Below are 18,703 nucleotides of genomic sequence, written 5' to 3' on the forward strand. Positions count from 1 at the left end.
ATGTCTTATCATATTTATATATTTTTGTGGTAGTATTCTAAAAAGTCTCATTGCATCCATAGTGCGTTTCAATGTATACTGTCATATGCTTGTTTAAATCCCACAAATATATAAATGATATACTAAAGTTGTACAAAAGATGTGCATCATATGCTATTAAAAATGAAATTGCAGCAAATAAAACTGCCTTTATTTGAATTTTCTTATTCTCATCCTGTAAAAAGTTGCAAGAAACAACTTTTATATTATTTAAAAAAATTAAAATCTTGAAATGGGAGTTATTAAAAAAATTTTTTATGTATGATTTTTTGATGAAAATTAATAGTTCATAATTTTTTTTTAAACAGAAAAAATGGATGCTGTACAGAGATTGTGTTTACTGAAGGAGCGTGAGGCCATTTATTGTGATTTACGACCAAAGTATATAATTCCATATCTTATAAAAGATGGAGTTTTAACTTTTGATGATCAGCAAGAAATTTTAAGTGAAGTATGTTAAAAATTTATGCATAAAAGTATATTTCAGATTTTTAAAAGCTAGTTTTAGAGTTTGTGTTTATATATACAGGTAACCCTCATATAACGCGGTTTCGATATGACGCAGTCTACAAATTGTAGCATCCCTTGTTCAACCCAGTTTCGATATAACGCGGTCTACAATTTCTAGTAATCCTTTATTTATTTAAATTTTCATATTTTTCACTGTGGGACTTAAAAATCAAATTTTATCTTCGTTAAATTTGTGTCTGCCCGTATCGCGCAAGTAATTATTAGTATCGAATTTGTATCACTGAATAAGGTACTACTGTACAGAGGCTTTTGCAGTCTGTGTCATTCTCAACAAATAATGCAAATTAGAGACAGATGGAATAAAAAGGGTGCTAAGTAATAAATCACATGTCCCCTCTCACAGAAACTATTCTGTATAGACTTAAGCAAAACCATATGTTGCACTGAAACATAGTATCTAACTAAAAACTATCGTCCAATTTGTCAGTTATGAAATAAATGTTTGTTTTATTGCATTTGAAATTCTCGATGTCATTATGACAGATCACAAAGGCTAACTTAAAATAAAAGACTACCAAGAATTGAAACATGCCATATAATGAATGTGTGAGTCCGCCTGCCACCTCAAATGCAAACAAAAAAGCCATAAAATTCAACCAAGGGTTGAAACGTTTGTGTCAGTTAAGCCAGTCAGTAATGAGAAGTTCCATCAGAACGATAAATGACACGCTATTGTGAATGTGTTAAAACTAATAGTGAATGTTGTTATGACAGTTTCAGATGATATGGAATTCGATTGAAGAGAATTAGCATTTCAACTCAACACTTGTCGGTTGCTTTTGTGTTTGGGTCGCGCGATCATTTGTTAATACCGCACCAATCATATGCACGTCTTTATAGCTGCTGTCTTGTGTAAAACAAAATTCAGCTTGTACGTATTGTAACAATTAAAAAAGAAACTTCAATAATTTATAAGAGTATAAAAGGATATCACCTGTAAATCGTTGACATGCCAGCAAAATTCTCAGACGTGGCACTCTGGCACAGGTGCCATAGGTTCGCCATCTAGGGTTTACTGTATGAAGTGTTTATTGTTGAAAATTGTCTTTGTTTTCTGCCAGGAAAGCTCATTTAAAATCATAAGTGTGTTAATCTCAAGCTGAGCAATTTATTTTCTGGTGAGTAACATACATATAAGAATATGAGAATTATACAAATGATATCCAAGAGATTTCAAGTGGTGACGACCTCCGGCCACTTTAAGAACATGTACGAAATGTTATTTCTGAAGACAGTGATGATGATTAAAATATGCACTTTATTTTATTGTGTCTAAAACATTTATGCATTATGTGCAATGAAATTTATGTACAATTTGTAATTTTTATAATTTTATACTACGTATATGGTCCCACAGAAGGTTCTACTAAGGTAGAAGTGGAGGAATTTTTTGAGGCTTTAGAAAAAGCAACTGACACAATGAAAAAGGAAAAGTCAGTCCTTGTTGGGGATCTAAATAGCAGAGTAGGAAATGATTGTGAGACATACAAAAATATTTTGGGAAAATTTGGAGAAAAGAGCAAAGCTAATAATAATGGCAAATATCTGTTGGATTTCTGCTCAGGACACGGACTGGTTATTACTAACACCATGTTCCAACATAAAAATGTGCACAAATTCACATGGAGAGAAGAGGCAAGGAATAAGAAAAGTCTCATTGACTATGTTATTGTTGATAGTGATGTTTTCTCCCTGGTGCAGGACACCAGAGTGTACAGAGGATTTGAAATTGGAAGTGATCACTATTTAGTCTTGAGCAGGATAAAATTGAATTTCATATTGAAAAGAATAACATGTAAGAAAGTTTTAAAGCGAATGAAAGTTGAGCAGCTCTCAGATGTGAACTGTTGACTAAAATACACAAAGATTATTGAAGAAAAAATGAAAGAGTTTGAGAACAGGAATCAAACCTTGGAGATTCAGTGGCAAACTCTGAAGAAAACATTGATTGATTCTGCCAGAGAGGCATTTGGTGAAGTTGCAAGGATAAAAAAATCAGAACTCCCTGGTGGACACAGGAAGTTAAAGAGGCAGTGAAGGAAAAGAAGAAAGCATTTCAAAAGTTCCTGTCAAATAAGTCAGCTTGTGCTCTTAGAGAATACAGAGACAAATGCAAGAATGCTAAACACTGTGTAAAACTAGCTAAACAAAAGTCATGGGAGGACTTTGGCAAGAATATAGAAAATAAATATCAAGAAGGTGGCAAAATATTCTGGAGGTTGTTGAAGAAGGTTAGGAATGGAGGAAAGAGTGCTGTAAAAGGAGTTAGAGATGATAAAGGTGACATGAAAATGGGAGAAAAAGATATCCTTGAAGTATGGAGTAATTACTTTGAAAAACTGCTAAATGAAACAAGCAGTGATGATAGCATAGTGGTAAAAAACACTGCCCAGGCATGCAATCAGAAATACATATCCATACTTGAAGTAGAAAAAGCCATCAAAGGCTTGAAATGTGGAAAGGCAGCAGGAGTAGATGATATTCGACCAGAAATGCTGAAATATGGTGGTATAAGAGTCTTACAGTGGCTGCACTGCATAGTTCAGAAAGCAAGGACAGAGGGACGAATTCCCACTGATTGGAGTAGAGCTCTGATAGTACCAATATATAAAAAGGGAAATAAAACTGAATGTGAGAATTACAGAGGTATTTCCCTACTGAGCTCTCCTGGCAAGATCTATGCAAGTATACTTGAGAAACGGTTGAGAAGAATTGTGGATGAAAAGCTTGGTGAAGAACAAGCTGGATTCAGGCCAAATAGAGGCTGTCAGGATCAGATCTTCACTTTACGACAAATAGTCGAGAAAGCATGGGAATATAACAAAGATCTGTATTTAAGTTTTGTCGATTTGGAAAAGGCATATGACAAGGTGGCAAGAGAGAAGATATTGAAAACGCTACAGTTATATGGTGTCAATGGGGCATTATATCAAGCAATACTTAGTCTTTATTTGAGTTGTAAGTCAGCAGTTAGAAAATTCGAAGGAAGTACAGGAAGATGGTTTAATGTTAAATCTGGTGTGAGACAAGGATGTACATTATCCCCTCTGTTATTCATTATCTATATGGATCACATTATGAAGGAAAGTGGTATTAAACATGATATCAAAATTGGAGATATTAATGTCAGCTCTTTGCTTTATGCGGATGATGTTATACTTCTAAATAAATCCACTACAAGTCTGTAAGATTCTCTGACTAAATTGAATAGCTGTTGTAATAGATATGGTATGAAAGTCAGCAATAAAAAGACAAAGACAATGAAAATAGGCATAATCATTGAAAATGTCAACTGTGTTGTGAATGGAGAACCTGTGGAACAAATAAAACATTTCAGCTACTTAGGCACGATTTTTAGTGAAGATGGTAAATTAAATATAGTAATAGACAACAGAATCAGCATAACTGGCATGGTGGGAAGTCAATTGAATAAATTCATATGGAATAAGAGAGAAATTAGTCGGAACACTAAATTAGCTGTATACAAGACAGTGTTCAAACCAGTTTTAACTTATGGATCTGAGAGCTGGGTCAGAAGTAAAACACTTGACCAAAGACTAGAGACCGCAGATATGAGAGTCCTGAAAAAGATTAGAGGCATGAGCAGATGGCATCAATGGCAATATCATATTAAAAACGAGGATATTAGGAAAGAACTTGACATTGTCAGCATCCAGGAAGGCGTTAGCAGAGCTAATCTCAGGTGGTATGGTCACTTAAACCGAATGGGCGAGGAAAGATTAGCAAAGCAAGTGTTCTCTGCCAGGTTGGCAGCAAAACGACCCAGAGGAAGACCAAGAGAAACGTGGATTGATGCGGTACAAAGTGCTTAGACGATAGAAATATAAGATCTGGTAATGTTGGAGTCTTGACAAGTAATAGACTGATTTGGAGGAACATTGTAGATAGGAAGTTAGTAATGATGTGATTTTTTTCATGTAGTACTATCATATCCTGTACACCCTTTGAGAGTACATGGCAGGAATTTGATGATAATGATAATGTATTTGTCTCATAGTTTATGTTTTCTTAACTTACATTAATTACCTGAATTAAATAAATATTGTTTTTGTTGGATATGTCATTGTTGTTTATATAATTAAAAAAAAAACGATTTCGGAAACTAACCCTACTTTTTCTATATGATCTAAGTCTCATATAACGCGATTTATATAACGCGGCATTTCTGAGGAACCTAACATCCACGTTATACGAGGGTTACCTGTATATATATTTTTTATATTGGAATTTTACTAACTAAAATTCCAATATAAAATAGTTTGTTTTCTTAACTTACATTAATTACCTGAATTAAATAAATATTGTTTTTGTTGGATATGTCATTGTTGTTTATATAATTTAAAAAAAAAAAAAGATTTCGGAACCTAACCCTACTTTTTCTATATGATCTAAGTCTCATATAACGCGATTTATATAACGCGGCATTTCTGAGGAACCTAACATCCGCGTTATACGAGGGTTACCTGTATATATATATTTTTATATTGGAATTTTACTAACTAAAAACATGAGATAAGACAAAAACTTTAATTAAAACACAGCTAGTTTCGTTGGAATGCCGACTTCTTCAGGTGTACATACTATCACAAAAAAACTGGAAAAATGAGCAGGATAAAAAAGTGAGCTTCTCATATAAACAAGTTAGGAACAACAACAGTCAAGTTTGAACTGGTGTCGCATGGCAAGTCTAGCATGAGGCGTTTGTGAGGTGGGAACTATCTCGAGAATGCCAGAATTGAATTACTGCGCTGTGTGAATCAGGTAAGCTATGATCAGCACAGTAATTCAATTCTGGCTTTCTCGAGATAGTTCCCACTCACTAATGCTTCATGCTAGACCTGCCATGCGAATGCCAATTCAAACTTGACTGTTGTTGTTTCTAACTTTTTTTATGTGAGAAGTTCACTTTTTTATCTTGCTCATTTTTCCAGTTTTTTGATAGTATGTACACCTACTGAAGGCATTCCGACAAAACTAGTTGTGTTCTCATTAAAGTTTTTGTCTTATCTCGGTGTTTACGGTGTTTCTAGTCAGTAAAATTCCAATATAAAATGTCTACAATCTGAGCCGAGTAAATACCCTTAATATATATATACGTGTATGTATATATATATATATATGATCTACACTTGAGATGTCACAAGACCTGTAGTACATCATTACCATGTATGAGTAAGAAGGAAGAAGCATCTGTTTTTAATACTGTTTCATTCCACCAACCTCTTTTCTTTGGAACAGAGGTTGGTGGAATTAAAGAGGCGGAAGAGATGTTAGTTTTAAAAAGTTTGAAGCTGCATTGGTGGGAAATCTGAGGAGAGGAAGCCATCTACCATAGCATGTAGTAAGCAATCAGAAAGGAACTGACAAATCTGGAGCTGCAAAGGATAGAAGGTAGACTACAGGAGCAGTGCTACTGTCGATCTGCTTATCAGACTATTATAGTTTGCTGAGAGCAACCACAAGTTTCTTTATGGGTTAGGTCCAAAGGTGGGAAAGTGGTGAAATTCATATTGCCGATAACTAATTAGCTGGTTTTGTAGTGAAGAAGTTTGCTGTTGGTGACTTTTGTGGTTTTTGAGAGAAAACTAAAGTGAGAGCAGTTGAATGGAAGCTTGTCGGTTGACTCCCCCCCCCTTTTTTTTTTTTTTTTTGAAATGGATTGAATAGTCACTTGTTTCTCTAAACTAGGGTAAATGCAAGTTGTGTAGGAAAGATTGAAGAGGTGAAATAATATAGGAGCTAGTTTGAAGCAAGTTTTTAGCACTATAGTGGAATGAGAGATACTGTCTTGACGAGATACCTTGTTATACAAGTTATTCACGATTCTCCTGATTTCCTTCTGTCAGAAGAGTAGGTGTGGTATGGAGTTAGCATCTCATGGTAAAGTGGGGAGAACTTTGCTTTAGTTATCAGTGCAAGAACAGGAAGAGAAGAGTGATTGCCAGTAAGGTCAGCCTTGTCTGTGGATGATGTTACTATAGTACCATTTAGATGTGAATGGTAGAAACAGGATGGTCAAAAATTGCATCTGTGGCTTTGCTGAAGGACAAGAAGGCTTGACTGCCATTTGAACAGGATGTGAGTTTGCAGCAAAATCTGATTCAGATTTTTTTTTGTCATTGAAGCCAATGTGAAGCTGGAATTTTGCTCCTGAACTGCTTATAGGATACTGATATTTTTTCCCCCCCCCCCTTGAGCTGTGTCTTTGCTGAAGGACCAGAAGGCTTGACTGCCATTTGAACAAGATGTGAGTTTGCAGCAAAATCTGATTCAGATTTTTTTTTGTTTGCCCACTTCTTTGATAACCAAGGTTTAGATAGTGGACGGGAATTTTTTATGGGGATTCATTCCATTAAGGATCATTTCTATTATTTGGTCTGAGCAGTTGTTTGGATTTGAAGAACAAGCAGTAATCAGACCACAGAAAGGAGTAGAAGTCATGGAGATCATCCCATTGCCTTTATAATGTTTAAGGACATGAACCTGGGAATTCTTGAGTGAAGATTCTTCTGTGGTAAAGGAAACCTGGATGAGATTGGAGTCTAAGTTACCAGTGGAGAACTGACATTCATAGGTTATTTGGAATGGGAGCTCATTAAAAAGAATTCAAGGGTGTAGCGATACATAAAGCCAGTTTATCATCATTTCTATTTCAGTGGTGAAATTTAATTGGGGATGTAGGTTATTTTATTTTTATTTTTAAAAAGTTGGTAGATTGTCTTCAGGTTGGAGTCATATTGCAAAGGCATTGTCCGCATAATATAACCAAAAAGATGGTTGGGGCTGTATGGAGGAGAAAGGATCACCTCTAAATGTTCAAGATAAAATTTTGTTTGTTAGTGCAGGTGAAAATGGGCTTCCCATTGAAGTCTTTGATCTTTTTTGTAAAGTTTATTTTGACAAATAAAGTAGCTACAGTGGATGACATAATTTGACCATATGAGGCGGGAAGGATTGCAACAGCAAATAAAGATTTTCAAAAAGAATGTTGGTAAGTAAGATTCTGCATTGAAACTGACTATAATGCCTCTAACTTGAAGCAATAAGTTCTTCACTTTAGCTAGAAAATTAGAAGATTTTATGATGGAGTGGGAAGTTCATATTTGGGAACTTAAAAGTCGAGATAATAAATATGGCTGTCTAACAAGTTGGTGATTTGATGCAGTCCATGAGAGGTGAAGGGGAATACCTTCTTTGTGAATATTTAAAAGACCTTAAAATTTAGGGATATGAGTAAAGCGGATCTTTATTTTTCAATGGTATCTTCTTTATAAGGATGTTTCAACTGGTAGTTATCAGCTTTTATATGACAGTAGAAGAGAGGTATTTTGTTGTGAAATTTCAGGTGTTTCCTCTTATTTAGACACACAAGGTGGCAGAGAACATGCACTACTGACAAATATAGCAGACTGTGAAGACAGATTTAACCACCTGAATAGCATTAGTTTCCGTGACCGTTAATTGCTGGCTTGGTTGGCCAAGTGGATGACCGTGCACTCTACAACAGGCTGTGGGTTCAAATCCTGCTATGACATGAATGTTTATGGAAGTCTTTAGGTCATAGATAGTTTTCATCATTTCGTGTCAGACCACCACTCTGCTTCTGGGAGGTGAAAGAATTCGATGTTTAATCTCTAGAGCAGATTCCCAGATTATCTGGCCCATCCTAGTATTAATATATATAGGTTTACAATCTTTAATAAGCGGTATTCACTTAAAAATAAATAAAATACATAACTTTTTCATTATGTAGTACTGTTCTCAGTTCATTCAGATTTAATTCTTTGTCTTATTTACATGAAGTGCAGATGTAAAGTTGTCACTATGTGAATTCTTGTGAATCAGTAAGGGAAAATTTTTTTTAATTTTACACTTGTATTCAAAAACACAGTTTGAGAAAAAATTATTATTATTATCCTCAGGACTCTATAGAGTCAGCCTCATCATGGGAGATCCACCAACTACATACACACAACTCACTATACCGTGCCTTAAATGTAGTTGTTAATTTTTTAATGTTAGATCAGTAACCCTCTTTTTGTGCTACTGATGTGTTTACCTGCACCTGTTTAAATCACTTATATAAGTTATTCACAGGTTATATAGGTTATATATTAGGTTCATACCATGAGTGGTACGAACCCCCTTGAAGTATTCATAGTGAAGAATTTATGGAGATATAACACACTTGTTAGAAAAATTACTTTACTTAACATTAAGAAAGTAATATTCGACGAATGTTATTTTCTTAATGTTCGAAACATTCGACGTTTCGACCTCTGTATTGAGGTCATCATCAGGAAAACATACATCTGTACAGGATGTATGTTTTCTTAAAACTTAAATACAACATTAAGACAACCTTCAAACCTCCTGCAAAATTAACAAACATGGAGATTCATCTTACTTTTGTGTAGTGTATTGTCATGTAGCAGGTGGTTTGAAGGTTGTCTTAATATTGTATTTAAGTGGTGTTCTATCTATGTTTTCTGAAATTACTCTAATGTAAGGTATGGCTATGGCATTCTCGTAATCTTTTTTGCTTTTAATGGCCAGCTTGGTTGGCCAAGTGGTTAGTGTATCCATTTTCCAGCCAAAAGGTTGCGGGTTTGAATCCTGCCCTGGTCATGGATGCTTGTGATTGTCTTTGGAAGTACTAGTGGTGGTGTGCAGTAGATGCTGTTGGTGTAGTTGCAGTTAGTTGTAGTTGGTAGATTGAGTGGAGACAGAGAGTTGTAGAGTAGGTGCCCTCCCTCAATGAGTCTTTGGACTCCCTGGAGGTGTCACGTAATAATAATCATTAAGCATTCACCCTAGCTTGACCTATGGGGGGAAAAAATTTATAATAAAATAAATAAAATAAAATATATATAATATATAATAAAATATATAAAAAAGCATTAATAAAAAAAATAGAATTACATTAAACAATTTCTAAAGTCCTTTTATTATTAAGATTTTCTTTTGTTTGGGGTTGTTCTGGATGCTATACTGGTTGAAGATGGGTCCCTCCAAATTCTTGGAATAATTAATCCATCATTCTTAGTCAGATTTGGATGATATTTCAGCATTTCACAGGCTTCCTTGAATATTCTTTCAAACCATATTTTGGTGCAGTGCAGGGACTTGGTGCCTTTCCAGTCAATTCTGTGACATGTTGGAATGCGTGGTCTGACAGGCCTGTTTTACCATAGTGGAAGTATTTAATGTGTCGTTTGTGTTCGTCTTTTCTAATTGGGATGGTGCATCCTGTTTCCCCTATGTAATTTAGGTTACAGGTACAGGAAGTTCTCACTTTTTAAATTCCCACTTTATGAATTTTTTGGATCGAAATTGTTATTTTAAATTGTGCGTGGCGAAACTGATTAGGAGCATGTATGGAGAATTACGCAGTATGTAATGACGTAATGATCACTTAGAACACGCCTTAGCAATGCGAGTGTGTTATTTGTAGTTTACTTCAGTTACACCTGATTTTTTATTTTGTTTTCTTTTTAACTATAAACCCTTTCACTTTTCCAACAATGTTAAAATGAAGCAACAGTGCAAAACTGGAAAATGAGCAAAAGAAACAAAGAAAAGCAACTATGTTAGAGAAAAAATTTGAAATTATTGAATTATTACCAGCCATCAAGCAGGGTAGCACTGTTAAAGCTCTTTATGCCTGGCATAAAGTTTCCAAAAAAACTATGAAAGGAGTATGGCATAAACTTTGTCCTCAGTTTAATGATAATTTTGAATTATCATTCAAGCTAGGGTCACTTGCATTTGCTCACGCCAGTGGTCGCCGATACTTTATAGTTTTACTATATTCGGCAAGAAACTCTCTGATTCCATTATCTTTGAGTTTCTTATTCGGTTTTAAAACTATGTGGGATTTAATATACCCTTAATTTAAGTAATGTTTTCATTGCCGAGAAGTTAGCTCTTTATACTTAAGTAACTTAATGGTTGCACCTGTTTGGAAACTCGTATCGCAGAGTATATAAGTTCTTTTCGCTATACACTTTGGTATTAGGTCTAGCTACTCACTGATGAAGCCTCAAAAAAGGCTGAAACCTGTCTGGGTAGTGACCTCCCGACCATAATGTAACAACAGCATACATTTCCTAGGAAATGTGTTTTTACATTATGGGAAATACCTAAGAATAGCGATCAGAATTTACCGACTTTGCTGCGAGTCTTCCGGTATTGCACTACGTGCTAGGGTCACTTGCATTTGCTCATGCTAGTGGTCGCCGATACTTTATAGTTTTACTATATTCGGCAAGAAACTCTCTGATTCCAATCTTTGAGTTTCTTATTCGGTTTTAAAACTATGTGGGATTTAATATCCCCTTAATTTAAGTAATGAAGACTTTGAAGACCCAACAAAGATTGTGGATTCTGAAACTCAAGCTATCATAGACATGACTAACCAGTTGCAAATGGAAGTTTCCGAAGGTGATGTTAATGAGCTGCTTCAGTTTCGCACTATGGAACTCTCACCCAATGATCTCCTTGAATTAGAGGAACAAGAAAGAAACAAAGAAGATAATGAATATGAAGCTCCAACTCAGTTTTTCACTTTAAAAGGCCTAGAAGAAGCATTTAAACTTTTCAAAAAGTTCAAGCAATCTTTGAATCAAAAGATTCAGACTTTGGACGATTTTAGTAAATTTTCCTGCAATACGAATAATGCTTCTGCTTGCTGTCGAGCTATTTTAAACCTTCAAAACCTTTGAAAAGAAGCAAAAGTCAATGAAGCAGATGACACTCGAAGCCTTCTTTGAAAAAAAAGATGCACTGAATGAAGCTTCTTAATATATCTCCTGTTACCTCGACAGCTGCCGATTCACCTGGTGATATAGAATTGAGCTAATTTTATTTACAAAGAATCTTTTTTAATTTAAAATTTTTCTTATGTTAATTTTTAAATATGTAAATCTTGGCCAGTAAAGTCTTTTCTTATCATTTAATATTAATTTTATATTTTATATATTCCTTCTTACGAACGTAATGCTCTCTTATAGCATTATTTCTAAAGCATATAAACTCTTCTTTATGAATTCTCGATTTACAAGCGGTTGCCAGGAACCGATTAATTTATAAAGGCAAGAACTACCTATATATTGAATTTTGTAAACCGCTCAGTGGGCAAGGTATGGAAGAGGATCTTTAGAAGAGCTAAGTAAATTTCTTAATTTTGCAGGGGATTTGAAGGTTGTCTTAATATTGTATTTAAATAGTGTTCTGTCTATTTTTTCTGAAATGCCCTAATGTAAGGTATGGCCATGGTATTCTTGTAATCTTTTTTGCTTTTAATGGCATTTTTTGGAGGATTTTGCAAACTACATTTTTATTGTGGTCATTTTTTATAAAGGCTTGGCTAATAATTTGAAATTCTTGATTCAGAGCCTGTTCATTGAAGCAAATTGTTAGGTTCTGTGTTTGAGGGTGCTGACGACCCTTATTTTTTGTATTGGATGGTGGTATGAATTTTTATGTATGTATTGGCCTGTGTGTGTGTAGGTTTTGCTGCAGACTGTGAAGGAGAGGTAGCTTGAGGGAAGGCATCTGACTAGTGTGTCTAGAAAAAGAAGAGAGTTGTTGTTTTCAATCTCGATGGTGAATTGGATAAGATTGTATTGTTTGTTCTGGTGGCTTAGGAATGTATTTAACGTTTCATGGCCATGGAGCCAAATGTCATAAATATCATCAACATATCTGAGCCAGACTTTGGATTTTAGGCTGGCAGAATCGAGAGCTCATTGCTCAAAGTCTTCTTGTAAAAGTTAGCTATTGGGGGTGGGGGGGGGGAAGTGGTGAGCCCATGGCTGTACCTTCTTTTTGTAGGTAAAAATTATTTTGCCACACGAAATACCCAGAGTGGAGTACATGGACAAAGAGGGCTGTGATATCGGGCGGAAATATGTTCTGGGAGAAGAATAGTATTATCATTGATTGGGACATTAGTGAAAAGGGCAGTTATGTCAAAGCTGACTAATAAATCTTCATCATTGAATGTGATGTTTCTAATTTTGTTTACGAAGTGTTGTGTATTTCTTATGTAGGAGGGGGAATGACCTACCAACTCCTTGAGTGTAGCCACATGTAATTCCACATGTACCCTGTCTTAATTGAAAATTCCACACATTTAGCCACCTCCCAGGTCAAGACCTCATGATCACTCTCACCAGTTGGTGGCAACTTGATCATATTCATTATAGTCAAATTCTCAGATGCAATTACTAGGTCAAGCACTCTCAAACCCCTAGTATTTTCCATCACATGCTGTCTCAGATAGTTATCCCTTAATAACTGCATAAAATCCAATTCCTTCCTCCCATGTGTCCTTTCCTCCTTCCAATCAATGTTACCATAGTTGAAATCCCCCATAATAATTACCCTCCTTCCACTCATTGTGTCTATTTGCTTATGCATACTATCTCCACCATCTATTCCATCACCTGGTCTATAGCAGCACCCAACTGTATATTTTGTTCTGCTAGTCTCAATCTCACACCAAATAGCCTCAAATGTGCTCTTTTCATTATCCTGCCGTTCAACTTCTATTCTCCTTGGCTGCAGTTCATCAGCTATCCTCAATAACACTCCCCCCCTTTTTATTCTCTTTTTCTCTCTTGAACACACTATACCCTTCACATTCTATCCCACTAACTATCTCATCTTCTGTCAGCCACGTTTAACAATTGCCAATAACCTGTGGCCAGGAAGAACCAACCAAGGCCAAAAATTCTTCCTTCTTGTTCCTAATACTCCTGGCATTAGTATACATGAAATGCAGAAGCCCGTTCGTCCCACTCCTATCTTGATGCCTTATGCTAACTATCACATTCTGATTTGTTGTCCTTCGTGCTCGCTCGGGCATATTATACACATTTTACACTCAACTGCCTCACTGATGTCCGCATATCCACCCCTCCCCCCTTCTTAGCTCTCGTTTCCCTGATTCTGCACATCCACTTTCACTTCATTCAGCAACACTTTTTCCAGTCTCTGCACACCAAATCCATTCAGATGCAAACCATCCATCTTGTATAAATCCTTTCGCCCATCAAACTCATTCCACACATCCACAAACTCTACACCACTCCTCCTGCATAACCTGCACATAGAGTCATTTGCAATTATGGCCCTCCTCCTCCTCAACTCTTCTCTGTCATACCGCAGCAACAGACTCACTATCTTAACTCTCTTACTCTTTACTTTTTCTACCTCTAGTAATTCCTTCAAGTCTTCTCTCATAGCAATTTTTTCTCCTTTTAAATCATTCGTTCCTGCCACTACTCTCATTTCTTTCACTCTCTACTTTTGCGCTCTAATAGATTCACTTACATCCTTAATTTTCGCACCTGGTAAGTACGATTTTGTTAAACTCTCTATTACACCTCTTACTAATGAATCACCGTACAACACTCGCTCCTTCATTTTTCTTACACTCCCAATCATACTCTTATTTTTCTTATCACACATTTGCTTCTTTTCATTTGCTGATGTGTTCGGTAAACAATTTTGTAATCGCTCCAGCTGCCGCTTCGCCCTTTGTATCACTCCGCACAGCCATGCAATCTTACTCATTGCAACTAACTCTTCTTTTTTTTATCAGTCAAACCATTCTCTCTCTCTGTATTTTTACTTTCACTCTCATTTTCAACACCACTCTCAATGCTATCTGGTACTGCATCGCAAATTCCTATCATATCACTATTTTCAATCGCATTCTGGCCGTCATCTACGACATCAATCTCACGACCTGAGACACACTTCAAATCCTCACTTTCCTTACACTTTTGGCACACTTTCCCACCTATCATTATCGAACCAAACTCCAGCCGCCCTCAGAAAAGCATACATCCCACAGATGTTACACTGAACGAACTCCCTTAAGTTAAAATTTTTAAACAAAGAAGGCGATGATTTGGACAGCATTGTCTTTCTTCTAATTGATGCCATGCGCTACGCTATGTGTTGTATCTTATCAAAATACTAATTTAAATAATGCAGAAATCACACAGACACACTAAGTTACCAAAAGTAAACAATACTACGGTAAGTTCAAGCAATATTGCCAATTATTACTCAAAATAACACTTATCTTTTCGGGAAAAAATTTTAAGCCATGAATGTTGTGGAATTACTGAGCGAGCACTTTGCAAGAGTATATCATCCAGGTGGTGGCTTTGCGGAAATGGAGGAACCAACAGCTTATACTGGAATTGTGATGAATGAGGTAGAGGTAACCAGTCTATTACAGAACTTTAATGTCAATACATCTGTGGGATTGGATGGTATACCAGCTCGTGTCGTACGTGAAGCGGCCAAAGAATTGTCAGTGCCCTTGACCATTATGTTTAATTTGAGCCTCAGGACTGGGTCAGTCCCAAGGGGGTGGAAAGAGGGGAAAATAGTTCCACTGCACAAAGGTGGTTCCAAGGCTGCTGTTGAAAATTACCGGCCAATCAGCATAACAGGAATCATTATCAAGGTCTTAGAGAAAATAGTCAAGAGGAAAATACAAGATTGGATAGAAGAAAATGGGATACTGTATAGGGGACAGCATGGTTTTGTGAAGGGTAGGTCATGCCTCAGTAACTTGCTCACGTATTATAACACAGTGACGGCTGAACTGGATAAGGGTAATGGGTTTACAGTGATTCTGCTGGACCTTGCTAAGGCCTTTGACAGGATACCACATGGAATTCTAATCAGTAAATTGCAGCATATGGGAATGGACATAGGGTTGGTGAGATGGATAGGAGGGTGGTTGACGGAGAGATATCAGAGAGTGGTTTACTCAGGAGTAGAGTCCACAAGACGGCCAAACCGTCTTGTGGACTCTACACAAGTGGTGTACCACAAGGATCTGTTCTTGGACCACTGCTGTTTAATTTGTTCATAAATGATATAGGAAAGGATCTGAGAGGAACAGTTCATTTGTTTGCGGATGATGTGAAGTTGGGTAGGGCAATAGTGAATGCAGATGACGTCAAAATTTTGCAGGATGATTTGGATAGATTGGAGGTCTGGGCTAGGGAGAATGGATGTCAATTTAATGTGGCAAAATGTAAGGTTATGCATTTTGGGGTGAAAAGATGGGAGGCAGTTTACTGCATTGGTGGAACCGTGCTCCAGGAAATTGATGAGGCACGAGATTTAGGAGTGTTGGTGGATAAGGAATTGAAATTTAGGGGACACATTGCAAAAGTGGCCAAATCAGCTCATCAAATCACTTGGTTGCTGAAGAATACGTTGACAAGCAGAGACAAGCAGGTTATTGTTCCTCTGTATCGAGCCTTGATAAGACCTCATCTCGACTACTGTGCTCAGATTTGGTCACCTAGGTTTCTTCTTGATGGGGAGGAGGTGGAGAGGATCCAGAGGCGAGTGACCAAGATGATAGCAGGTCTGTGGAATGAACCGTATGAGAACAGGTTGAGGATTTGTGGGTTGCAAAAATTGGTTGATAGGCGGAGGAGGGGAGATATGATTGAGACATTCAAATTACTGAAGGGTTTCTATAAAATTAATTCAGAAGATATTTTTGAGAACAGGGCTGGTTGTGGGAGGACTAGGGGACATCCATGGAAACTGGGCAAAAGTGTGGTTAGGAAAGGTGTTAGAGCTGGGTTCTTTACTTTTAGAGTAGTGAATGAGTGGAATGCGCTCCCTGAGTCTGTGGTGGATGCTGTGACAGTGAATGAGTTTAAGGCGAGGTATGATAGATACTGTATGAATGTCGAATAGTTGTGATGAAAATGATTTGGGGCCTCCCTCGATGAGTCTAATGACTTCCTGGAGTTGCCCGTAATAATAATAATAATAATAATAATAATAATAATGTGGATGAAAATTTTTTCTTTACACTGTTTTTCTGTCGTGTTTCATACATTCTCTAAGTCAGACAATACTCAGGGTTATCATCCATTTTTGATCTGGGAACGCAGTCGGTCTGATCCACGGGCAATCCCTGGTGCAATGGATGTTCACTTCTATTATACCCTTGACATTCTTTATCGTGGCCTCTATATCTTCCTTTTCATTCGCTGCCACCTTGACACTCGAGATATGTAAGGTTTCTCCCCCTTTTACTTGTTGACTATCTCTAACAGTTGAGGGATCAAGCAAAGAATTTACCTCGTCTGTGTGACCTAAAATTCTACTTTCCTCTGCTCCCTTCCTTTCTAACTGGAAATTGTCATTCTCTGTATTGTTCACATCAATGTTTCCGTTAGCACGATGCCTTTGGGTATCTCTCTTCCAGGCAACCTGCTTAAATCCCATTATTGAAATTTCCTTAGTAGAGAAATTGCAGGAGAACCTATGTTTCTCTAAAAAGTCGGTTCCAAGTACTTCTTTTGCCATAGTTCTAGAGGTTTCTGGGAGAATTAACAACTCTGGTGAGAAGATCAACTCAAAACCAGGCAACCACATGTCTACTATCAGTTTCTCCGAGGCATAAATGGTGGGATTTGTAATTCCATTCACCATGATAGGCCTTTTCAGCATAGTGATAGAGTTGGATACCCGGGATCTCAACTTCCTGAATAATGATCCGGTTATCACCGAAACTTGGGAACCAGTGTCTAGTAAAACTTTGCACTGTAGCCCTCTTATTTCTCATTGAATTACTGTCATGGATTTTTCATGTTGACCCCTAATGTTTCTTTGCATTTTCTTTGCTCTCTGTGTGGGATGGCAGTGAGTTACTACCATATTAGATTCAAATCGCATTTTTCTATCGGTGTTCCTTCTACTGTTAAAGCAGTATCTGACAATGTGCCCAAATTTGTTGCATCTGTAGCACTGGAGTGCTTCTCTCCTGCTTTCCCTTTAGGTATATGCTCGTTCAGGGCCCAAATTTTCAAGTGAGGTTTTTCCTTGAGCTCTCCTAACTGGTTGAGAATAGAGTCAAGTTTTTCCATCAAGGATCATTGCAGTTTTTCTACCTCCTTTTTGATTATAGAGTGTAGTTCATTCCTGTCAATAGATACTACGACAGTCAATCTGTTGTGGTCTACGTTATTTATTTCTACAGCCTTACTATTTTCATTTCTTCCTCATTTCTGTTGATCTCTAGTCTTTCCTTTAGGATTTTCTGGATTTTTCTCTCTTTTTATCTCACTCTTTGGATCTGACTTCTTTTTTATTGTGTGAATCTGACTTGCGTTACATGCAGGATGCAAGTCACCTAGCCTTTCTTCTTTTTCTTTTAGTGCGAGGTAGCAATCTTCAATTATTAATCTTTTTGTATACTGTTTCTTGGAATTCCTCTCTCACTCCTAACCTGAATTGGTTAAAGACTGCCCAATCAAGATGGCTCCTTTCATCAGTCAAAATGCTTAAGCTATTAGCTAAAGTTAGCAACCTGTTATAGTATTCTGTAATGCAGAGCCGGCGCTAGGGTCTTTGGCACCTGCATGCAATTTCTATGTAAGTGCCCCTGTAACGATCTGGGAGAGTGTGGTTCTTTTACGATAATAAAAATTTTAATTATTTGAAATTTCTTAAATAAATTTTGACGGAAGCCACAAGTTGGTTCACTAAATGTAACGAACCCGAGGTGTTGGCTAGGCAGGATAATCGTTAAAAACCAGAATATTCAAAAAATTCTCAAAAGTTAAAGCAAATTTTAATAAATCCACTTCACTTTAATCGTTGAATATAATGATACATGGATTATAGCCTTCTCACTGACCCGAATCACTAACAAAATTAAAATGAATTTTAATTAAAGTTAAAATTTATTTGAACTAAAGTTTAAAAAATTCTTGCATTTTACAAGTTACTAAATTCTTAGTAACTTGTAAAAATTTTTTAATAATTTTTATAAGTGGAACTATCTTTTAGAAAAATAAAAGAAATTCAAAATAGATGAGAAAATAAAAGAATTCAGAAATAATTAGAATATTTAATATAAGTATTCAAAAAATGACATCTTTACAGAGTAACATAAAATAAATTAAATTACATAAATATACTTGAAATTTTTTTTATTAAAATTTCAAGGATTTTGATTTCATATTCACAAAATTAGAAATAATGGTCTTAACATTTATTTCCGCACATATATCATTTTCAATAGCTATTAACGGCAAACTAACAAGCCTTT

General features: G+C 36.3%; 1 protein-coding gene across 1 annotated transcript in view; it reads left to right on the forward strand.

The window, feature by feature from the left end:
• Window positions 1–352: 352 nt before the first annotated feature.
• LOC150097985 (apoptotic protease-activating factor 1-like) overlaps window positions 353–18,703 on the forward strand; it is a 313,888-nt gene continuing 295,537 nt past the window's right edge. The window contains exon 1 of the mRNA XM_090406652.1: window positions 353–490. Within this exon, the coding sequence (XP_090262778.1) occupies window positions 353–490 (138 nt within the window). The remainder of the gene's footprint in view (window positions 491–18,703) is intronic.

This window comes from Typopeltis vanoorti, chromosome 16, assembly GCF_054136105.1.
Source record: "Typopeltis vanoorti isolate ZY-2024b chromosome 16, IOZ_Tvanoo_1.0, whole genome shotgun sequence".
Lineage (NCBI taxonomy): Eukaryota > Metazoa > Arthropoda > Arachnida > Uropygi > Thelyphonidae > Typopeltis > Typopeltis vanoorti.